Here is a 24,492-nt window from a genome sequence, read left to right as displayed (position 1 = left end):
ACGCCAGTGCACGCGGGGGGAGGGACACGGCCAAGGAGATGTCTCTCGCGCCGCCGAGGCGCAATCAAGGCCCAACTTGGAGAAGCTCAGCCGGTTTCTCTGAGACACCGTGAGGGCGTGCGACTGTCGCCACCGCAGCCGAGCGGCTGCGCGCCTTACCCCGGGCGGCTGCGACACTTGGTGCCGGCCACTGGCGGCAGCGCTAGGGAGGCGAGAAGCAGGGGGCGGCGGGGGCGCAGGTGAGCCTGCGGCGCGGCGCCCTCCCCCCACGCGCCGTGTCTGTTTCCGGTGCGCTTGCGTCCTCGCTCCGCCGCGGCTGGGGGCAGGCGAGGCAGGCAGGCGCCGCGCAGGTAACGGGCTGGGAGCGCGGGCTGTGCCGCCGAGCAGCTGCCCTTCCCCCTTTCCCACACTGCTGCCGCACCGCCGGGAGCCCCTCCAGCGCCGGCCTTGCGAAGTGCCGTGGGAAGTTGCGGGCCTACCCTCCGGGTGGGCCCCACTATCGCCGAGCTGCGGCCCCTCCCCCTAAACCGGTGCTGTTCACTCGAACCGATCTGGCGGCAGCGCGGGGCGGGGCCTGAGAGGCGCTCACAGGCCCCGATTGGCGGCACCTCAGATCTCCTGCCCCTCCCCGGTGCTGAGGCCGGGTGCCCCCCTTTCCTTTAGGCAGTTGTGTGGGTGTCCTCGGTGGTTGAGGCTCCAGGGTGTTGGTGAGAGCCGGACACTGTCGGGGCTGCTCGGCAAAACGGGGCTGCGCGCCGCTTGGCTGCGTTCTCTGCAGGCAGCTGCCGAGTATGTGCATGCATTTAGATATTATCTTGTATTCTTTCATGTAAAGCCTTGGGTCTGGGTTGGTTGCACAACCCACCTAGGCTAGAGGAATGGATCGATCTTGCGCCGTTGGTTTAGTTCAGTGCCCGGAAGTCCCTGTCGCTGAAATCTACTCGAGTAGAACTCCGGCCTCCTTCATGCCCGGTTTCCCCTCCATCTGCGGCATGTGCCTTCGCACCGCAGACGTGCGAACTGCTGAGTTGACAGATAACACATGCTGTCAATTTGCTTTTTCAAAAATATTATTAAAAGCAAGCCAGCCTCCTAAATTTGTTTTTGATAATTCTTAGCGACTGTAAACAAAACCTGCTTTTCTTTCTCACATCTTGAAGAACAGGAGGCACATAAAAATAAAAGGGAACCCTTAACAGCCCTATGAGGAAAGCAGTGAAACAGATTGAGGGTTGTATTGTCAACTGACAATCAAGAAGCAACAGATAATGTAATTTTCTGTAAGCTTGAACGTGCAGCAAAAGTGTGCAGGATTCTTCAGAATTAGGTTACTGTTTCTGTAATTTATTGATTTGTATAAATTAATTTTGCACTCCATATATGCAGGATATTGTGACTGTAAGGAATAGAAGTGATCACATGTTTAGGAGGAGACTTTTAATATATTTAATTATTTTTTTTTTTATATATATACATGTGTTTGTTTAGAAGTGTAATTACTTGTGTCATCTTCGTGGTACGGCTGTGGTGTATGCTGTTGGTACTTCAGAAATAATAAACTTGTAGAATTGTAGGGATGCTTAGAAAAGGTGTAATGACGTGGCTTGAAGGGTATGTCAGCTTTTATTGGATATGAGTTCAGAGATAAGCTTTGATACATTTTATGTTGACTATACTAACTTCTCATGTTCTTTCAGGTACCTTGTCGATACCTTGCAAAGGCAATGGAGGCAATGATGCAAACTCTGTTGTAATTAAAACATTAAAAAAAAATTCTTGGGTGACCTATACTCTTTCAGTATCATTCAATGCCTAACATTTCAGAAGATGAAAAAGAGAATGGATCTGGAAATAATGGAAACACTGAAAAGAAACTTGGGAAAGAATCCCCAGATGCTTCTTTTCATGATCCTATGAAGCCATACTGCATGTCAGATGCCTCCACTGCATCCTTGGTGTCTAGGGGAGATGGACATTATCCATGGGGTTGTCCTGTGACTCATACACAAGAGAAGTTTTATACCATCTGCTCAGACTATGCATTTTTAAACAGAGTAACAGCTATTTGTAAAAGCCCAAGTGCTTCAGTTAGTGCCTGTCTGTCAGGCAATGCTGCCTTAAACATTGGAAATAACACATCTAGCTTACTTGGCATTCAAACTGGTGCTTCAGAGATCATCTACAGTGAAGATGCTAACTTGGAAAGCTTGCCTAGTGATCTTGGAAAGCTTCCACTAGCATGGGAAATTGACAAATCAGAGTTCAATGGCATGACCACAAGTCTGAAGAACAAAGCAGGTGAGGTGATAAAGTGACAGGAAAGGTCTTCATGTTTACAAGTCGTTTGTAAGGGGGCTTGTCAGAACATGTCTGTCTTGAGGAAGTGCTACAGAAGAGCCTGTATGTCATTTCAAACCACCTGCTCATCAGGGAAGGGGAGAATGAAATAGGAGGGAAAGTCAAGCATAACTGCCTGGGCAGGTGGCTCTAAAAGAAGACTGGCTTCTGCTTAACTCTGTGTGGTTTCTTTGATTATTGCTTGGAATGGCTTCTGGTTTGGGTTTGATATTTTTTCCTTAGGATTTGGATTTGTTTTCCATTGTTTTAGTAGGACCTGGTGCTTTGTGTGGTGATTACGTTTGCCTGTTAAATACAGGTTTGTCACTTGCAGAAATATTTCAGGGTACTTCAGAGATGTATTTTGAATTTAAAGACCGGAGCGGGGGAATTATGACAAGAAGTTCATTACAGTTACCTAGGAAAGCAGTTGGTATCTGTAACAGACCTGTGTTTATTTGGGTTTGCTGAACAAGTACAGTGTTAGGGAACCCATTTTCTTAAAACTGGCTTCTTTGCTGCCCTCTGTCTTTTTCTGAGTAATAACACATTGCAGCTGTGAATCAAGCACTCCCATATACGCTTGCTGGTTTTGGTCCTGTAGTACCTCTGCTTACCTGGAGTGGACTGTAGATAATTTTTTTAATGACGTGGCTAGCTAGTTAAATTGCAGTTTTCTCTAACAGTATGAAACAAATTTACTAGAACTTAAAAACCTGTTTGATAAGTTGCCATTGCCTTTTTGTGTGTACATGTAGTGTACTTAAAAATAAGAAACAAATTACAATTTGTTAATTGATAATTTGTGCTAAAATTTTTGCTAGCGTGACTTATTTAATTTGGATGTGATGGCTTCAAAATGGGACAGAAATACTCCTTCACTAGCATCTGGCCCAGCTGTTCATTTTCTGCAGCCTCAGTGGCTTAGAAAAAGGAAAATACCTTGGGTGTATACTATTCATAATGGATTTGTATATAGAATCATATAATTGTTTTGGTTGGAAAAGACCTCTTATATTGTTGAGTCCAACCAATGACCTAACACCACCATGGCCATTAAACCATGTCCACATTTTTTGAATACCTCTAGAGATGGTTAGTGCACCACCAAACTGGACAACCTATTCTGATGCTTGATCACACTTTCAGTAAAGAAATTACCCCCCAAAAGTATAGCTGGTTACAGAGCTTGGCTGTGAAAAACTAGAAGTGTTTCATTATATTTTTCTGTGCATTTAATGGTAGGAGATGGGAAGTTCATGTTGGTCTGAGAGTCTATTTCTGGGAGGGCTGATTTAATGCATTAGAATAATCAGATCAACAGTTCCCTTTAAGTAGTCAGGCAGGTCATTGTTAATTCCATTAAGAAAAACATGAGGTAGTTTATGGAGCTAAAGGCAGTTGTACAAACCTGTTGGCAATCTTGATTACGTATTTGAGCTTTTTTTCTTTCAATCAATATTTAGTTCCACTTTGCACTTCCTAACACAACCAGGGTCTCTATTTGAGGTGTATGGTATTGTTAAAAAAAATACTAAGAAGATAAAAAAGGTAAGCTAGGCATTAATTTGTTTCTGAAATTTGTATCACAGGCAACATGAAGAAACAAGTCCCAAAGAAAAAATCAGTAGACAAAAAAACCAAGCAATACAGAGAGTGTTCTCAGCATTCTGCTCTTGAAGATGTGAGGGAGAGGAAAGTGTTGGACCTCCGGAGATGGTATTATTTATGAATTGTATTTAAGATTATCCCCATATAGTTTGTTAGTAAACTGTTGCTGGCTATGTGAGATTTCTTAATAATGTCTTCATACTTCTAAAAGTATAAATAAGGATGTGTTAAGCATAAATACAGTACATCTCATACTTTCCACAAGAAAAGGAGAGCTTCCTTCCCATTTGTTGAAATTTTAAAAAATTTGGCTTTTTAAACACTTTAAGATAAGAAAATAAAAAAAGGGGGGGGGGGGATTAATTGCTAAACAACCCCAAGTTCATTAGCATGCATAGGCAAAGAGTAACCTTAAATGTAATACTGATGGGTCTTATTCCTGTTTTTTCTTTTCAACGGAAAATACTTGATCAGAATCTGTCAGTTCTATACAGCCTGTATTATATGAATGAGTTTACCAAATGCACTTAGTTTAATGAATTCTCACTTGTTAATGTTTCAGGGGAAAAACTCCACAGGACAGAATTTATATTACCCACCCCCTCTCCCCACTCAGGGAAAAGATAGGCAGGGGAAGTAAGGGGTAAACCAAAGGATTTGCACAGAATTGGAAGTTCAAGTAATTTTAACAGATAATAAAAGGTAATAAGGGAAAAAGGGTAACTGAGGGGAGGAATATATACAGATATATACAAAACCCAGTCTCGGATGGTAATGGATTTCCCCACAACACGTGGATGTAGGTATGACCGCGTGGCAGCAGCTCTTAACCAGCAAACAGCTCTCTACTAGGCAGGAAGGCAAAAAGGAAGAGCAAGCTCGCCGGACCTTCCTGTCCCCTTAAATGGAGGATAGGCAGGAAAGGGGAGGGAATAACACCACCCGGTGACCGCACCTGGGATCCTAGGGTCAGCCCTAGGGTCTGCCTGCCCGCCTGTTAATCTTTAAACCACAGTATTAATCCATCCGATTCTTACTGTATGTCTGTGACATTCCCTAGATTTAGCCTAGGGAATCTGACACCCAGAATGACACTCATTAGTAAATTGGTAGAGATGCAGTTCACTTCAAATTCATATGTTAGAACAAACTGGATCAAACTGTACATTTTACTAGTACAGATCCATATTTTCCTGCAGGAATATTTATATAGTCTTCCCATGGGACTGTTAGAAATTTAAATTATTTGTATAAAATATGGTGGTAGTATCTGGCAAACCTAAAGATACTGGCTAACGTATTTGCTCCATTTTTATCTTTAAAGTAGAATAAATAGAATAGAATAGACTAGACTAGACTAGACTAGACCAGGTTGGAAAAGCCCTTCAAGATCATGAAGTCCAACCTATCACCCAACATGATCTAATCAACTAAACCATGGCACCAAGTGCCTCATCCAGTCCCCTCTTAAACACCTCCAATGAGCTCTTTTTTTTAATACAGGCAACATAACTTTTTATGTAACATGGCATTTCAATGGCATGACATACACAAAAATAGTTGAGGTTGCTTCCATAGCTAAATCAGGAATGCTTACTAATGTCTTTGGGTTTTCATTTGTTGTAGGTATTGTGTTAGCCGACCTCAATACAAAACTTCCTGTGGAATTTCATCCTTAGTGTCTTGCTGGAATTTCTTATATAGTACACTAGGAGCTGGAAGGTAAGTCTCACATAGACTACTTTGCCTCCAGAAAGTCTGAAATGTGTTAATTACTTTATTAAGCAATCCTTTGGGTTTTTTGTGTGTTTTTTTGTTGTTGTTTGTTTAGTTTACCGCCTATTACTCAAGAAGAAGCTCTGCATATATTGGGCTTTCAGCCCCCATTTGAGGAGATTAGGTTTGGTCCCTTCACTGGAAATACAACTTTAATGAGGTATGTTTGATTCTTTTGATGCAGCTAAATTGTTAATGTATGCAAAAATAACATGGGTACTCTGACAGTGCCCAAAGGAACCTTTCAGAGTTTTTTGCACTAGCTGTTTTGTATAGTGCAGTGTTGCTACACAGATCAGTGAACATGACATTCTATTTAATTTTTGGTTCTCCTTATTTAATGGTTGTATGATACTCTAATGAATCCAGTTCCCTGCTTAGGAAATTTCACTTCTACCCTCATTTTCTTGTTTTTGTTAATGGTGCTGGAACAGCCTGTAAAAACAGTTGATATACTAGGAGAATTGATAATGAGATAGTGAGTGCTACACCTTTGTTGCAATGGGTCTGTTCAGGAGAAGGGGGGGAAAAACAAAAACCAAACATGGGGTTGTAGTCACAGAGCACTTAAGCCCTTTTTGAAGGCAATATATTAAGTTTGGCATGGACTCTGAGTGCTGGATTTGAAAATGGAAGCAGTCTGTTCTTTAGTGGTAGCATATTGTCTAGATCGTTTGGAACCATCATGGAAACTTCCTTCTCTGCCTTGGAAGACTGATCCAGATTTTGTATCTTCTTTAGGACTATGTCAGGGTATTAAGCTAATAATATGTGCTGTCTATACAGATGAAAATCAAACTTATAATTATTTTTCCTTTTCCCCTGTAAATGCCATATACTATACAGGAAAGCTACCCTTATTAGTTTGTTTCATTTGGTTGGGGTGCTTTTTGTTTGGGATTTTTGTTTTCTGCCTGGGCAAATAATTTTTAAGTACTCAGCATACTGGGAAACAGGAGGGCTGAGAGTCAATTCCATCATCCAGTGAAGCTTTATGACTGAGGTTTTATCTTCAGAGATGTGAATTTGAGAGAAAATGAGACTTCAGAATCTGAGTGTTTTTCTAAAGGCTGAGCCGCTGAAAGTTAAAGGTGACTGGTCAGACCACAACAAGATCAGCATTTCAATCCCAGCCCTTTGGTTATTTTGGATCTGTGCTGGGTCTGAAAAAGCAAACTAAAGGAAAAGGCTTTGAGTGTTTTGTTTACAGCTCCAGATTATACTGAGGTTTGTTTGTATTAGGTCATCTACACTCTGTGTTCTGTTGTGCCTGATACTTTGGAGCATGGTGAGACTTCTTTTCCTATTCTGTTGAGCAGAGAAGAAGTGGGAGGAAACAAAAGTGAACTTAATAACTCTTGAGTTACTACAACCTTTAAGCTTATTCTTTCAGATGGTTTAGGCAAATAAACGATCACTTCCATATCAAGGGATGCTCATATGTTCTGTATAAACCTCATGGGAAGAACAAGACAGCTGGAGAAACTGGTACGTAGCTAATCCTGAAGCATTCATCTCATAATATATAAACTGAAAAATGCTGCAACATGTAGCATTTGGCAGGACAAGCCCTGTAAGTAGCACTTCCAGTTTATGATAAACTATCAGATAGCTCCAGGTTGCTTGATTCTTCTGGGCTTACTTTCTCTCTTACTTTGCTGAAACTTTCATTTGCACTTCTATTTTGCTAAAATATATTCTGCTATCACAAAAGTAGAATTTTAAGGTATTCAGGAAGGCACTACACTTCCAGTTCTGTGTTGGGTGTCCAGGAAGATGGTTTTTTTGCTGTCATACAGTGGAGAAGCAACAGATTTTTATTTTGGCATTTAGAAATCTATGTCATGTAAAAATTTAGAATGTACAACACAGAAGTATTAATGTGCTTTAAAAATCATAAAATCATAGAATCAATAAGGTTGGAAAAGACCTCAATGATCATCAAGTCCAACCTGTCACCCAACACCTCATGAGTACTATACCATGGCATCAAGTGCCACGTCCAGTCCCCTCTTGAACACTTCCAGGGATGGTGACTCCACCACCTCCCTGGGCAGCACATTCCAATGGCTAGCAATGCAGGTTTAAAGTTAGTGAATTCATCCATTCTGCCAGACTTTTGTGAAGATTTGTCTCTAAAACTTTGGTAATTATTCTCAAATAGTTTATGAAGCTGCATTTTTGTGTCTGCTTTTAAGTTGCTACCTAAGGAAAAAAACACACTTTCATGCAGGTTATTTGCCTTTGGTATAGTGTGGATAATCATTGTCTAACTGAAAGCTGATAAATTTTGGGGGAGATTATAAGTGGAAATAATGTTTTTGTTCTTGGCATCCCATAAGAATTCTGTCATGCTTCAGTGCCTTTTCTGGTCTTCTCATGAAACTGAGCACTGCAGTCACAGTACGAAATATTGTATGCTCAACTGCAAAATGTGTTCCTAACACTAGGAAGCTGATGATACCAAAACTTCTTTAAGCTTTCAGATGTTTTGGTAGTATCATTGACATATACTACATCTGACTTTGGACTTGAGGCTGCATTATGTTGCAGTATGTGTTTTCTAGGTTAAGAGATGTTTGATTCTTTTTGAAGAACAAATTTTGATGTATACTAATTTTGATGAATACTAATACTTTACATTGCGTTTTCCTAGTACAGACTGTGTGGCAGATGTTATCTTTTTTTACCTGGAAGGAAATTAAATAAGAAGATTGAAATCAAAACTATTTTGTGCAAGCCTGTCAGGAGATGCCTTCTAATTTAGAGAGCAGTGTAAATATTTTATGTTGTCAAATAGCCTTTTTTTTTTTGCTGAGTATGTTAGACAGAATTCAAAGCACTTGGAACTGTAACCTGATCTTTCTTTGTAGCTGCAGGAGCCCTTGCAAAGCTGACACGCGGACTAAAAGATGAATCAGTGGCCTACATCTACCATTGCCAAAACCATTATTTTTGCCCAATTGGATTTGAAGCGACCCCAGTAAAAGCTAGTAAAGCCTATAGGTAAGATACTGTGTCTATGCTCATTTTAGTGTAGGAAACATACAGTGCAATTTACTGCAAGTTGGTACCATTTTTCTCCATAAATACCATTTTAGTATACGTTGTAAAACGTGTATGTCTGAACTGGCAAAACACTACTCTGATTTGGAAGGACTGAAAACTAAGCAGACTAGATTGAGAAAACTTGAACAGAAAACCATGAATGATTCTAAGAGATTAAGTTTAAAGACATTTTAGCCACGTATAAAGAGGGTTGTTATTTACTTAAAGAACAGATAAAGGTAACTTTTTCAGTAGTCTGAAAAGTAAAACCATATGGGCTGAAAAAAAGCCAGGTATTTTTAAAGGAAAAAAAGAAAAAAGGTAGCTAATTACAGGGAGTCTGTTCCCAGAAAACTTGGGGGAAAACAAAAGAAGTTTGTGGGTGTGCTGGGATTTTTTCTTAAATACTAGAAGCAAAAAGCGTACAGTGATACTAATCCTTAACAAAGTGAATGTGGTAAAATCTGCACTTACAGAAACCAGTGTTTGCTTATGGTTAGAATAGTGGATGTGCAGATATTGCAAGATGGTGGTCATGTACTTTATTTTTTGCATTGTTGACTTATAATAATGATAATAAACAGCCACTACTGGAGTGTAAGACTTAGAAAAGTAATCAGAATAATTTGTTAACAAGAACTGGCAGAAGGAGAGATGCTAGAAGAGATCTCTGCACTATGACAGTATGCTTGGCTTTTAGAAACAACACTTGGAATACTGAAGCATTCCTCAAAGAACAGGGAAAACTTAATACGCTAGTTGTTTTTGAATAAAAATACAGTTACCTGAATAATTTCAGATTTGTCAGGGTGACATTACTCAGGGTAAAATAATGGAATAGTTGATACAGGTTTCAATTCAATACAGAATGTGAAAGTAATAGCATTGATATTAATCCTGGGTTTAGGGAAAGTTGCATTAAAAAAACAAATTTGAAGTTTGAAAAATTTCATGCTGCTCTTTTGATACGCTGAGAGTGGGTTGTTCTACCTCTTTCAGAGAGTCATGAAATTAAACTGTTTTTCCTCTCTCAAAGTACTTGCAAATACAATGTTTTCTGGAGGTTTCTATTGGACTTTCTTAAGGTTCAACTGTTGGTTAGTATTTATTAGTATTACCATTGAGTGTAGGAACACAATCCATGACAAGATTTACAGATAGCAATAGTAGGGAATGCTAAACAATGGCAAGAGTAGGTCACTGGTGTAAGGTGAGCCTCAGTCTTGCACTTTGCTTAGGAAGTAGTGTATCTTTGTGTTGAAGATGTATGGTCACGTCAAGAAATGGAGAATGCTTGCTGTACTTTTTGAAGTTCAAAATGGTAATTATTTTGAGGTAATACGACATAATCATCTGAATCTACTTTGTCCCCAATGTGAGTCTCACCATACAGTTAAGTTTAGCATATGTACACAAGAACACAGAAATTTTTTATTAAGACGCATATGAGTGAGAAGAGTGTGAAAAATACAGCCTAAACAAAAGTCCAACACATCAGTCTGCTTAAGTTCACCAGAGTTATGCTTGCTTACTTGGTCAGTTAGTAAGAACCTGCACAAGAAGTGCACAGTTAAAAAAAACCCTAATTGTTTAGATCAAAAATGCAGTTTGAGAAATAATGTAGTCCAGTGTATGGAAGCTTAACATGCCTTATTTATATTGTTTAGTAACAAACAAACCCAACAATTTCAATACTTTACTCATGGGTGAAATGGGTTTTCAGTCACTAGTGATGTTATTTTTAAGTCAATATTAGATTTTTTTTTTTTTTTTTCTCCCTAACAACAGATCTCTTCTAACAATGTAACATGAAAGAATGAGTTCAAAGAGCATTTATAGCCTTATTTTAGGCTGGAGGTCAGACCATCCTGTTTGTATACTCTGATTAATTTTACTGGATAAAAGAATGTTTAGGTTCCAAAAGCACTGTCAATAGATTCTGCAGCAGTTTTTGTTTACCTGATTTTGCATTCTAGTTAAAAAAGAAAGCTTTTCTTTAAAAATGAAGGTAAAAAACACTAAGTTCCAAAAGAAATGAGAAGACAGACTGCTAGGCTGAGCTTAGAAGATAGTTTTTAGGTCACCCACAGACTTCCTGTATGATCTTAGGTTGCTGGATTTGGACTCGGGAGACCTGGGTTCAGTTCCCAGTTCAACCACAGACTTCCAGTGTGATTTTAGGTAAGTCAATTAATCTATCCTGTGTCTTGGTTTCCCATCTGTATGATGATGGTATACACTTACCTTAGTGGAATTTTTTATAAGGAAACAAATTATTGCAAGCAGTAAGGCCATATACTGTCTAACACTCCAGACAGAAAAAATCTCAGGTTTTGTCACAGTTGAAACTCCTAGTTTTTCATGAGAAAATGATATACAGGAAGTCAGAAAACACTTCTCAGTATCTCATCAGTCTGCCCTGATGTCTGTCACAAATTTTCCCTGACAAAGTTACTGAAGGCTTTAAGTTTTTTGGAAGTTGCTCACAATGTTATTTCAGTATCATCTAAGAGTTTTGTTTTTTAATATGTTTTATTGGATGCTTAGGAGGCAGCAGTTGAAGTTACCTCACAGCTGTTAGTAGCAATGGTCAGCTGGGTTACAGTTTAAAAACAATGAAAGGGGCTTTTTCGTGACTCTACTTGACATCACAGATAGAGAAGAAGATGTTAGTTCACCTTTGTGTGGCTTTCCACTACTCTTACTATATATATAGATGTGTATACTAGACTCTAGCCTTTTATCCAAGTAACACTATTTTTTATGAAGGTCTATCTTTTTTTCCAAATAGCAAGCAGTAACTTCTATTTTGCTTCCAGGCCCTGTGAAACACCAAGCTTTCCTCTGAAATTACAGACACAGCACAGGAGCTGGGTTTTAGCTTGGCTGAAGAAAAAATATTAAATACGAAAAAATCCTAAAAAGAACAAAAGAATGTTCATCTCTCTTTTTATTTTTGGTATGCACAATAAATCTTACTAGGATTGTATCTTCTATTGAACAGAGGGCATGTCTTGCAGCAAGACGTCGAGTATTGGATCTTAATTGGAGAGCCAAGTAGAAAACACCCAACAATACACTGTAAAAGGTATGTTACTTGGTAGGAATATAAAATGTATGTTTCCTTTCAAAACAACTTACATTTCTCTACCAAGGTTTACCAAGTGACTTCTTAGTTCTATTGAATGAACATACTATAGTTCTAACAGAAACAGGCACTTCAGTGAAAAGCTCCATACTTGGACCTCAGGGCTGGCTCTGCAGTTTTATGTCATGTGGCAGGACACACGTGGTCTGCTGAGAGCCAAAGACTCTTTCTCTTGTTTGAGTATGACACAGCTCATGTTAGTCAGGAAGAACGGACAGCTCTCTGAGGTTGTGTCTGCGATTGTCCTTTACAGGATGTATGAACCTTGGAGGAATTTGGCTATGTCTACAGTGTGCATAGGGTGTTACACTGCTACCAAGACCTCTAAGCTTAGGTGCAGGTACAGCTGTAGTCTGTTACATTATTAGATTAGCTGTGCATTAAAGCAATAAATTTATTTACCTGGAGTACTGTGTTCAGCTCTGGGGCTCCCAAGAAGGATGTCAGCCTGTTGGAACAGGTCCAGAGGAGGGCCACAAAGATGATCAGAAGATTGGAGCACCTCCTTTCTGAGGACAGGCTAAAAGAGTTGCTCAGCCTGGAGAAAGGAAAGCTCTAAGGAGACCTTGTATTTGCTTTCCAGTACTTAAAGGTGGGGAGCCTACAGGAAAGATGAGAGGGACTCTCTATCAAGGAGTGTAGTGATAAGATGATGTCTGGTGTTCTCAGACTGAAAGAGGGTAGATTTAGATTAGACATGATGAAGAAATTCTTTAGTGTGAGAGTAGTGAGACACTGGAACAAGTTGCCCAGAGAAGCATCAAAGGCTAGGTTGGATGGAGCTTTGAGCAACCTCATCTAGTACAACCTCCATAGCAGGAGAGTTGGAATTAGGTCCTTTCCAATCCAAACCATTCTATGATTTATGATGATGTCTGGCTTGTACAAAGTTGCTGTCTAAGCTAGTTGTACAGAGTAGGAGAGTTAGAAGGTGCTATGTCAAAATTTCATTAATTAGTTAAATTTGTCATGGTTCATAGAAGAGCTTTCTCAGCTTTACTTAACATACTGGTTTATAATGCTTAATTTCTGAAGTGAGGGAACATGCAATAGAAACCAATTCCATGCCCAAAAATTTTTTACCAAGTAGTTTCTTTGCCATCCCCAAATTAATTATGGCGGGATTTTATGTGATACATTAGGAAAGAAAAGCTGTGGGGGGAAAATCCACAATAATCACACAACTTCTTTGCTTCCTCTTCTTTATTTTCTAATTATTTTCAGAAATTATTTGAAAGTGCTTATCTGACAGTTTCATAGTGAGACAGGTCTAAACCAGTACCTAAAACCCAGATGACTTTTCTTGATATCTGTTGCCAGTGATGTGACTATACCAATAACTGTAAAGAGCTGGATATTTTGGACTAAAGAGATTCAAGTGCAACAAAATGAAAATCACATTATGCATGTGATTGCTGTGCTAAGAAATGGCATATTATTCATCCCACTGACAGAATTTTGTCCTGTGGAATATGAACTACATACAGCACAGGAAAAGGTTTCCAACTATAGAATACAAACCTCTGTAATGGTGTTTTATATTGTAGAGACATTATTACTCCTGCTACAGTTAGCAAAATGTTCTGTGGTTAATGTACAAGGACAAAAGTTGGAGGAGAAATAGATTTTCTGAACTTGCAAGGTGGTGTTAGAGAGAAGCAGGTAATGAGATATTGACAGAAAGGAAAAAGGCAATGTGTAGGCTTAAAGAGGTCTGGAATATGAGGATGTTTGTTTCAGCTGGGCTAGAAGGGAACTATGAAGAGTTGATTGAGTGGGGAATTGATAGTTTATTGCAGACGGGAACTAAGTAAAATGCAGTGAGTTATGCGGTGAGAGCTGTCTGGTCAAAACAGATTTAGTGAGAAAAAACCCCAAATCTTTGAACAAAATAATATAAAAGGGTAAGAGAGGATTAAATAAAATGGAGCTTAATGTTTCTCCTTGCTTAAATTACACTTTGCTATTTCTTATCACAAGTGGATGAATTGGTAAGTGTGAGCAATGCAACTTACGACTTAGAGTGCTCTTACTTATGTTGGAAGGTGTTTCCCAAGAGCAGAAATACTGTAAATGCTTTGATTAAAAGTGATGCTTTTAGACCTAGTTTGATGTCTCTAATATTGAGGTTTTTATATCTTTAAACATTTGTTTATCTTTAAATTACTGGTAAGACTATTTAAAGCTGCAGATCTCTATGTGCATGCGTGTGTACATGAATCTTAATGGTGCTGAGGTTTCATAAATACCAGCTGAATAGTAATAATCTTACTCTGTAGGTGGGCAGATATTGTCACTGACCTAAATACCCAAAATCCAGAATACCTAGATATTCGACACCTAGAGAGAGGATTGCAGCATCGAAAAACAAAAAAGGTAAGGTAAACTTAATAAGAAGGAAGGAAATCAATGGTAGATTTTTTTTTGCCAATCTATTCATACTTCAGCACTTCAGCAGTGTCACATGACTAAGACAATTTTGTTACCAAGTGTTGCTGGAGATAAAAGTCAAATGTGGATACTTACATACCAGAGCCATCTATATTTACTTTTAGGATGAGACACAACACAACAGTAGCTTGGCATGTATGAGAATGAACGAGGATATCTGCTTATACAGTATTTGATCACAGCATTTAACCTGGTTGGCTTAAAATGTAGCAGCGTCAGGTGTAAAACTACTCTACAGCCAAATTACAGACAGATCCTTTTGGTAAATAACCTTCTAGCTACATTTGGGAGAGTAGGATCACTGAGTAGGATCAAACATAGAAGAATGCACGTGTCTCTCTTGGGTGGACTTAGCTGTCCATACATATAACCTTCTTTCCTATAGGTAGGGCTCTGTCTCCTGGATGGAAGATGTATTTTTAATTTTCAGTCTTCTGAAAGTCTATTATAAAGAATAGGCTGAAGAACTTATTTCAAATATGGAGACCCTGTGGAAGACGCTCAGCAAGACGAGAAGAGACCAACACAGATAATTTGTATGAAAGTGGCTGTGGAGCGAAAAAGACTATCAGAAAATAAGCTATACTAGCCCATGTAAGACTAAAAAAACCCAAACAACCAAACAATGAGAAAAGCAGCAGAAATTGAATCTGCAAAACAATCAAAACTGACTGAGCTCAGCTGGTGTTTTATTGTTTGTTTTGGGGTGGGTTTTGTTTATTTGTGGCCTTCTATTTGAGGGTTTTGGGTGGTTGTTTCTGTTTTTTGTTTTAAAGAATTCTATTACCTGCCAAAATGTTAATTTCAAGCATCTGTGTGTTACAAATGTGCCTGTGTGCATTTAACAGAGAATCTTTTCCCTTTGATTAGGTTGGAGGAAATCTTCATTGCATCATTGCCTTTCAGAGACTTAACTGGCAAAGATTTGGTCCTTGGAATTTTCCATTGGGAACTGTTAGACAGGATAAACAATCCCAAACACAAAGACAAGGAATTTCCAAATCTGAGAGCGAAGACAATATCTCTAAGAAACAACATGGACGACTGGGTCGATCTTTCAGTGCTGGCTTTCATCAAGAGTCTACATGGAAGAAATCTAATCTTCGTGAGAGGAGGAACAGTGGGTATCAGAGTTACAATGATTATGATGGAAATGATTAAAATTAACTTTAGATAATACAGTTGATATATTAAAGTTAGTTTTAATCAAGACATTAGGGATCTACTAGTCCTAGAATACATATGAATAGAAATTATGGTATAAGATACAGCTTAATAATTATTAAATAAATCTGATTATATGGTTGCAGTGGACAAGATGTGATGTATAAACTGACAGATAAGCACAGATTATTGTACTTTTGCAATCAAAAGTAAATATGACTGCAAAATCAATCATTTCTTTTGAAACAATTGTACTATGTCCTGATCTGGAAAACAAACAAAAAAAGCAGATTGAAATTAGTCAATGAAGACTTCATTGAAAATATTCAGTATTCAAAAGCATGAAAATTTATGCCAGGACTTTATCAAAAAGGGTTATTCTGAAAATCATGTAAGGATAGAAGTAAACATTTCCTTCCTTTTAAACACTTCATTTTATTAAGGTTGCCCATATCCAGTGAAAAGGAAAAAAAACCCAATCACATAGGTTAGAGAACGGTGTCACATGTACAGTGAATGTACATTCTCCATTTAGTTCCCAGCAGACTTCTGTCAGTCAGATAATCGTATTTTTGTGAGGCAGGTGTCAGTTTATTTTCCATTAGCTGGATGCCTGTTTTAGACTGAGAGGGAATTGTCTTTGGCAGGGAAAGTTCAAGGACAGACCTTCTTTGCTGCTTTTGCTTTGTGGGTACAGCAGCTGAATTCTTATCCTGGAGCGTCTTGAGAGCAGGGATTGGTTTAACACAAGCCTGTGAAATTAAGTATCAAAAAGCTGCAGTTATTATTAGCCAAATGATCTAGCTGAACACCACATTCTGTTGGCAGTTCTTTTCCTTCTTCTGTCTTAAAACCTCTGCGACGTTTCTGCTGCTGTTTCCATTTTGTATGGAGGGCATGCACGTGCTGAAAACTGCTGGCAGCCCTGATGATACTATATACCTCTCAGCCAGCAAACAATTCAAGCTTTTTCATGTGTCCATGTACAGTCTTTTTTTTTTTCTTTCTAATTTGAAATTTTCCCAGTTGTTTGCCCAAACACATCTCAATAATTGTAACTGTCTGCATACAAATGTTGATACCTGTTCAAGGATTCATTTTGTGACATAAACAGATTTGTCATGGAATGCAGGGGTTTTGTAGGTTGCTGCTTTTATTAACCAAAAATGGGAGACTTTTAGACTTTTTGTTCATTCAATAAAAATTGTTTTCTATTTTGTTGTTTGATTTTCATTTGTCTTGGAAATGGTGACCCTATGTTTAATGAAGGTTTTCAGGCAACCAGCACCAGAACAAGGGGACACAGTCTCAAGCTGCGCCAGGGGAGGTTCAGACTCGAGGTGAGGAGGAAGTTCTTCACCGAGCGAGTCATTTGGCATTGGAACCGGTTGCCCAGGGAGGTGGTTGAGTCATTGTCTCTGGAGGCGTTCAAGAGGAGATTGGACATGGCACTTGGTGCCATGGTCTAGTCATGGGGTCTGTGCTGATAGGTTGGACTCGATGATCCTCAAGGTCCTTTCCAACCTAAGTTATACTGTGATAATGTGTAAGTATGTGAAAGATCAGAATTGCAACCACTGCTTAGCAGAGCAACCGTGAAGGGTAGGATCTCTTTGCTCATAAGCCTGTGCAGCCATTTTGACTTCCACCATTTAATTTCCCAAAGTCTGCAGGCTCATAACTGAAGAAAACCCATAGTGTGGCTGAAGACTCAAATTTCTTTAGACTATTTGAACTGTTTTCTTTGTGGTACTTCATGCTTAAAAGTTACATAAGTGTCTAGCCATTTTTTACTTTATATTCTCACTCCAGTAAGGATAGTTGCACTGGGGAACAGTGCTATTCTGCAGCACGTGTGTGAGAAACAAACTCACTGCTGAAAATTTATAACCAGTTTATTATAAAATAAAGGCAACACAGTGCTGGGCGCATAGCGAGTTTGCTAGAGGCGCACCCCAACAACACGAGGTTAACTTAAATAGACAGCAAACATACATACTAATATATTAAAATATACATATTCATATAGTCCCCAACACACTCCCACCCCTCTCCATCAAGACTGAGACAAAACCTGCACTCTTGACCTGGCCAGTCTTCAGACATGTTGGCACCTCACCCTTTTTTCCCGATACCCCAAACAATACAGACCATCAGCCCAACATTCCAGCCCAACGATCCAGGCCAACTATCGAGCCCCACAGTCCCCAGTAATTCCCCTTGCGAAAGCCAAATATCATAACCAGTTTATCACAATCCCTCCCCTTCTTTCTACTACATTTGGCTTGAGCCATAATAACCTAACTTGGCAACAATTCTACAACAAGCAAAATCCAACTTAAAGGGAATGGAGTAACTGATGTTCTGTGCCTAAAATGTTTCCTCTAGGCACCATACACAGGGAGTGGCTACAGTATAACCCTGGGAATTAGGAGTCTGGTTTGACTTGTAACTCCACTCACATGGCCTATGGGGTTGCTGCCCACGGCCATGGTTCTAGATCTTCTTCGTGGCAATTACAGAGGTCCACCCGGTCTTGCCTCCTTCAATCCCATCAATACTCTGCTTGGATTATATCCCCGTGTCCAGGGAGGTTTTATGTTCCCAGGCAAGGACCATTACCACTCCTGCTCTGATACTGGAACTCGTCTGATGACCATCCTTAGGTCCTCCATTTGGGGTACCACAGTCCATTCGCTGGGTGGATCCACAGGTCCTTTAACTCTTGTTGCGTGTGTCCATCCTCTCTCTGCTGTCCGCACTGCAGTCTCTGTAGTAAGCAAGACCTGAAAGGGTCCTTCCCACTGAGGTGTGTTTGTTCTTTCCACATTTTTATCATAACCCAATCTCCTGGTTTAAATTTGTGGATTTGGAAATCCAAAGGAACTGACTGAGATAACATCCCTTGAGCCCGTAAATGTTGTAATGTTCTCCCAATTACCATCACGTAATTTCTAATGTTTTTGTCCCCCAATTCATAATTAGCCATTTCCCTCCCACCTTGTAAATAAGGTAGCCCAAACATCATTTCATAAGGTGATATACCAACATCAGATCTCGGCTGTGTCCTGATCTGGAGCAGGGCCAAGGGTAGGCACTTAACCCATGTCTTCTGGGTCTCAATCATTAATTTGGTAAGGGTTTGTTTCAGTGTTTGGTTCATTCTTTCTACTCTCCCTGAGCTCTGTGGGTGCCAGGGGGTATGAAGTTCCCAATGTATGTCCAAACTGTCCATTAATTGTTGGACCACGATGTAAAATGGACGATGTAAAATGAGTGCCTCGATCAGAATCTATCCGGTGTACCAACCCATACCTGGGGATTATGTCTTCCAATATCACTTTAGTTACTACATTGGCGGTTGCTCTGGAGACCGGCACAGCTTCTACCCAATGTGTCAAATGATCCACTAGAACTAGGAGGTATTTCCATCTGTTTATCTGAGGTAGTTCAGTAAAATCTACTTGAATAGCTTGGAAGGGGCGTAAGGATATGGTACATCCCCCAGATGGAACCTGCCTCATGACTTTCTTGTTTACTTTTTGACATACGAGGCATTTGGTAGTTACCTGCCTAGCTATCTCATAAACTCCAATACAGCCATAATCCCGTAGGAAATGATCACACAGAGCTCTTGTTCCCTAATGGGTGTTAAGGTGTAATCGCTCGAGGATTTTTCGGGCTAAGGCTTTTGAAATCAGTTGTCTCCCATCCTCCCATTTCCAGATCCCTTTTTCATCTTTCCTCCCCCCTATCTTTTCAAGTGCTTGTTCCTCTGTAGGAGTGAATACTGGTGATTCCTCCTGTTCATCTGATGCTGTTACTTGTATATGGAGGACACGCTCCTCTCCTACTTCTGCTACTTGCTTAGCTTCACTGTCAGCTAAGTTGTTCCCTCTAATGATTAACGAAGTTCCCTTTTGATGTCCTTTTACATGAACCACCACTATTTCTTCTGGTAGTTTCAATGCCTCCAAGATTTCCCTGATTAGGGCTTCATGAATCAAATTTTTCCCTTTTGAATTTAACATCCCCCTTTCTTCCCCAATTTTTCCAAATGTATGAACTATTCCAAAAGCATACTTAGAGTCTGTATAAATGGTTCCCACTTTATCCATCACAAGGTGCAAAGCCCGATTCAGTGCATGTAACTCACAGGTCTGAGCTGACCAATGGGAGGGTAATTTCCCTTTTTCAATCGTTTCCAATCTTAGCCCATCAACCACTGCATATCCTGACAAGCGTTTCCCATTTACATACCGAGAGGACCCATCCACAAAATATTTCTCCCCTTCTGGTAATTCCTGTTCAAATAAATCTTCCCTTGTTTTAGTCTGGTATTGAATAACCTCCAGACAGTCGTGTACTAAAGCTTCAGCAGGCTCCCCGTATAAAAATTGAGCTGGATTTAGGCTTTGGCTAGTGGAGATTGTTAGATCTGGACCATCAATCAAGATTGCTTCATATTTTAAAATCCTAGAATCAGTTAGCCATTTTTCTGCTTTTTGGTTCAGTATATTTCTCACTGAATGGGGAGTATATACTTCCAATTTTCCTCCTAGTGTTAATTTTCTACTGTGGCTGCCACTGCTTGAATGCATGCCGGCCAACCTCGACTTACAGGATCTAATAACTTTGATAAGTATGCTACTGGTTTACATGACCCTCCCCATTCTTGAGTCAGAAGTCCATAGGCCACCCCTCCTTCCACATTAACAAAGAGTTGGAATGGCATATCCAGGGAAGGGAGGCTCAAAACTGGAGCAGTAGTCAAAGCCTTTTTAATTGCTTCAAATTTCTCCTCATCTTCCCCTGTCCAAACAAAGTTATCATCTCCTACTAATTTTTCATATAAAAACTTGACTAATTGGCTATATCTCTCAATCCATAATCTACAATATCCTAGTAACCCTAATAATCTTCTGACTTGTTTCTTTGTTTTAGGGGCTTGGAGAGATATAATCCCTTCTACTCTTTCAGGATCTATCTTCCTGGCTCCATTACTTAACCATAGTCCTAAATATTTAACTTCAGGTTCCACAAATTGTAATTTGCTTTTAGATACCCTTAATCCCGAATTTCCCAGGAAATTCAAGAGGTTTATGGTGGTCCTTCTAACTTCAACTGCCCCTTCTCCTGAAATTAATAAATCATCTACATATTGTGTGATTAAAACATCCTTTTCCTGTGGAAATGACAATAACAATTTTTCCAGGTTTTGACCAAACAGATTGGGAGATTCTGTAAAACCTTGAGGCAATCTGGTCCACCTCAATTGTTGCTTTCTCCTAGTGACTGGATCTTCCCATTCAAAGGCAAAGATATCTCTACTGTTTTCAGCTAATGGGCAGGCCCAGAAGGCATCTTTAAGATCTATTACACTATACCATTTATGATTTGGAGGTATGTGACTCAACAATGTGTAAGGATTAGAAACTACAGGAAACCGAGTCACAGTTCTCTTATTGACCTCCCGCAGGTCTTGCACCAACCTGTAAGTTCCATCCTCTTTCTTTACTGGTAGTATGGGGGTGTTATGTGGGGACATACAAGGTTCCAAGGTCCCCTCTTTAAGGAGGCAGTCTGTAACTGGCTTTAATCCCTCTCTCCCTTCTTTAGATATGGGATACTGTTTTACTCTGATAGGACGTTCTGGTTGCTCTATAGTTACTTGTATAGGTTCAATATCTAAGCTCCCTGTACTTACTTCACTGGCCCAGACTTCTGGGTTAATCCCTGCCTCATCCTCAGTGTTTAATTGTAATATTCTGACCCTCTTCTGGAACTACCCCTATGCCCAATTGAACTTGTAAGTCTCTCCCTAGTAAATTACATCCTGTGCTTGGCACTACCAAAATATCTCCTACCCCAATTCTAGCCTCAGTTTCTAATTTAACATCCTTAACTACAGGGACTTTAAACCCTTCCCCCTTTGCCCCTAAAACCTTTACAGTATTTTTGCTCTCCACACACCCTTCAGGAACCTTGGTAACACAAGTACGTTCAGCTCCTGTATCTACTAAAAATTCTAAAATTTCTTCCTGGGGTCCTACTTTTAATTTTATCAAGGGCTCCTGTTGGTATTTTTGCCCCAGGTAAAAGAGCCCCTGACACCCCTATTGCTGATCTTCCTCAAAAACTTTAAGATCTCTCTTCCTCATTTGACAATCTCGTTTAAAATGTCCAATTTTCCCACAATAATAACATTCAGTACCCTTACTTCCAGTTTGAGCATTCCCCAGGTCCCAGTGAGGCCTGGGGGTTTTATCCCTCTTAGGTCGAGGAGGTGGAGGGTGGGAGAATTGTGTTTTCTTCTCAGATTTCCCCACCTGACTTGCTTCCCTCATGCTGGCTACCATAATTTTGGCCTTAGCTTTTGCTTTTTCCTCATCTCTACGCACATACACCTTCTGCGCTTCCCTCAATAACTCTTGAAGTCCTCTATCTTGCTAATCTTCTATTTTTTCCATTTTTTTTCTAATATCTGGCCAGGAATTAATGACAAAATTTACCTTTAACAATATCTGGCCATCTGGACTGCTGGGATCTATTCTTGAATATTGCTGTGTATTTTTCCGTAACCTCTCGAGCCAATCAGTAGGGGTTTCCTCCCTTCCCTGTTGACTATCAAATGCTTTTTTTATATTTTGCCCCCTGGGTATTGCTTCCTTTATGCCTCTAATAACCAAGGTTTGATATTCATTCATGTTTTGTCTGCCCCTATCATCATTATGGTTCCAATTAGGAGAAGCTAGGGGCATCTTTTGATCACCTGGAGGTCCCTGATGATTTTCCCTTTCCCAAATTCTCATTCCAGCTGTTCTAATCATCTGTCTTCCCTCTGAAGTAAAAAGGATTCCCATGATTGATTGCATTTCTTCCCACGTGTAAATATTTGGCCCCAAAAATTGATCAAATTGTTCTGCTACTAAAGTTTCTCACCTCAGTAGAAGTGAGAGGGGTATTTACATATCCAATTCCCCCATTCGCTCCCCCCAGGGGCGCCTCTCTCAAAGGATATAATGGCACTCCTTCATGTGGATTGTCTGAGTCAGTAGACTCTTCCTCTAAAACCATGACATTTGCCTGCCTTTTAGTTTGCCTACCTCCTCTCCTTTGGCGGATGGATTTGCTAGTGTGTCCCTCTGCGGGGGGGCGGGGGCCGTTGCTGCCGAGGGAAGGGGGGCTGCAGGGAGGACGGGGGCTGCAGGTACTGCAGGGTTATAAGGTGGGGGTAAGTGATTCAGTGGTTCCCACTTTTCAGGTTCTGGCTCTTCCTCTTCCTCCACCTTAAAAACCGTTACTGCCGCTGCTGACCAGACGCTGCCTTTCCAGCAAGCGGCATATTCACTCTCCTCCTGATTAAAAGGCTCCTTACTGTTAACATAAAGGTTGAGAGCCTGACAGATCCATCCTTCTGAGGACCCATATTGGGGCCAAAATAAATTGTCTGATCTGATCTTCTCTCTAGCCCATTTCTCCATACAATAATATATCATTGTTCCCTGATCTTTACCCCGCGTATTAGGATTCTCTTCCCAATACGCTAATTGTAACCCCAGAGGGCTGTCCGGGGGCATATCCCTGGGTACCCTTTCGCTCCCATTTTTCCCGGGGCTGGTCTGTTTACCCGACCCCTGCCCCATTTCCCGAGGTCCACGCTCTCCGTCCCCAACCGCTTCGTCCCTTCACTGGCCAAGTCCCTCACGAGAGCTTGGAAACGCAGTTAGAAGGACTCCACTATTACTTCCTGAGACTGGACTGTCCAGCTCACGTCTCATGCACACACTCTCACTGACCTCAATACCCGCCCAACCGGACAATACTTACAGCCCTTTTCTTGCCCGGGTCTCTGTGCACTAGAATTACAGGCAGTCGCGACAGTTGGGAGCTCCTTCCCTTGCCTTTATCTTACAACTTTTGGCTGAATCTACCCGTGTTCTGAGAGGCTTCCAGGATCCTTCTTCCGGGCCGCCGAAATCGGTGGGGGTGCCACCCCTTCCGAAGGGTCCGTGAAGTCGTCGCAGGCAGGGTAATCACGTCAGGGTCACCAAATTGTGAGAAACAAACTCACAGCTGAAAATTTATAACCAGTTTATTATAAAATAAAGGCAACACAGTGCTGGGCGCATAGCGAGTTTGCTAGAGGCGCACCCCAACAACACGAGGTGAACTTAAATAGACAGCAAACATATATATTAATATATTAAAATATACATATTCATATAGTCCCCAACACACTCCCACCCCTCTCCATCAAGACTGAGACAAAACCTGCACTCTTGACCTGGCCAGTCTTCAGACATGTTGGCACCTCACCCTTTTTTCCCGATACCCCATACAATACAGACCATCAGCCCAACATTCCAGCCCAACGATCCAGGCCTGACTTAGAGAATGACACACAAGAGACTCAGTAAGTTTCTTGTATTATGCTTCTATTCTGGCACGCCTGACACAGGTAGAGACCTGTGTGTCTTCAGAGAGTTTTGGGCAAACTTTTATACAAAAAGTTATCTGTCTATAATGGCAGAGGTCCAGATGCTTCCTATCTATACAAAGCTTATCTAGCTAAAAAGAGCAGAAGTATACATATCATGCAGGTGTCCTTTATCTTATACAAAAGATCATCTTGTCCAAGACTAACAGAAGTGAATCACTGAAAAATACTGCTATTCCTTATCTATCCAAAGGCTGTCTGCCAACCCCTCTCCCCCTCCCTGCATTCCAGCATTTCAGCTAACAAGCAGAAAATTCTTATCAACTCTGTTATTCTGTTAATGAGACTTTTCTGTTCATCAGGCCAACTATCGAGCCTCACAGTCCCCAGTAATTCCCCTTGCGAAAGCCAAATATCATAACCAGTTTATCACACCTGTGTTGTGGCAGATTTCTACTTTTACGGTTATTTTGCCTTTTCCATTGGAGCATACCATATTTAATCAATAAGTATGTAA

The 24,492-nt window shown here is 40.4% G+C and overlaps 2 protein-coding genes across 5 annotated transcripts; one reads left to right on the top strand and one right to left on the bottom strand.

Moving 5' to 3' along the window:
• Positions 1-55: 55 nt before the first annotated feature.
• BIVM (basic, immunoglobulin-like variable motif containing) lies at positions 56-16,749 on the top strand. Of its 4 annotated transcripts, none has more exons than XM_068161801.1 (11): positions 56-239; positions 1,698-2,298; positions 3,930-4,056; positions 5,575-5,670; positions 5,780-5,884; positions 7,118-7,212; positions 8,598-8,730; positions 10,882-10,953; positions 11,777-11,860; positions 14,200-14,296; positions 15,242-16,749. In XM_068161801.1, exons 2-11 carry the CDS (start codon positions 1,809-1,811, stop codon positions 15,530-15,532), a joined length of 1,590 nt encoding a protein of 529 aa, XP_068017902.1. In that variant the 5' UTR covers positions 56-239; positions 1,698-1,808; the 3' UTR covers positions 15,533-16,749. The 4 variants fall into 4 exon arrangements, with proteins under 4 accessions (XP_068017902.1, XP_068017824.1, XP_068018065.1 ...); XM_068161723.1 differs by lacking the exon at positions 56-239 and adding an exon at positions 278-350; XM_068161889.1 differs by lacking the exon at positions 56-239 and adding an exon at positions 768-789.
• Positions 16,750-17,627: 878 nt separating this feature from the next.
• LOC137452706 (uncharacterized) lies at positions 17,628-23,219 on the bottom strand. Its single transcript, XM_068161386.1, has 2 exons — positions 22,642-23,219; positions 17,628-18,321 (listed from the first exon to the last, which is right to left on the bottom strand). Exons 1-2 carry the CDS (start codon positions 23,179-23,181, stop codon positions 18,154-18,156), a joined length of 708 nt encoding a protein of 235 aa, XP_068017487.1. The 5' UTR covers positions 23,182-23,219; the 3' UTR covers positions 17,628-18,153.
• Positions 23,220-24,492: the final 1,273 nt, after the last annotated feature.

Source organism: Melanerpes formicivorus, unplaced genomic scaffold, assembly GCF_026170545.1.
Source record: "Melanerpes formicivorus ecotype bairdi unplaced genomic scaffold, bMelFor1.0.p_v2 SCAF_1, whole genome shotgun sequence".
Lineage (NCBI taxonomy): Eukaryota > Metazoa > Chordata > Aves > Piciformes > Picidae > Melanerpes > Melanerpes formicivorus.
The sequence above is the reverse complement of the archived record's forward strand: the minus strand, read 5'-3'. Positions and strand labels throughout refer to the sequence as shown.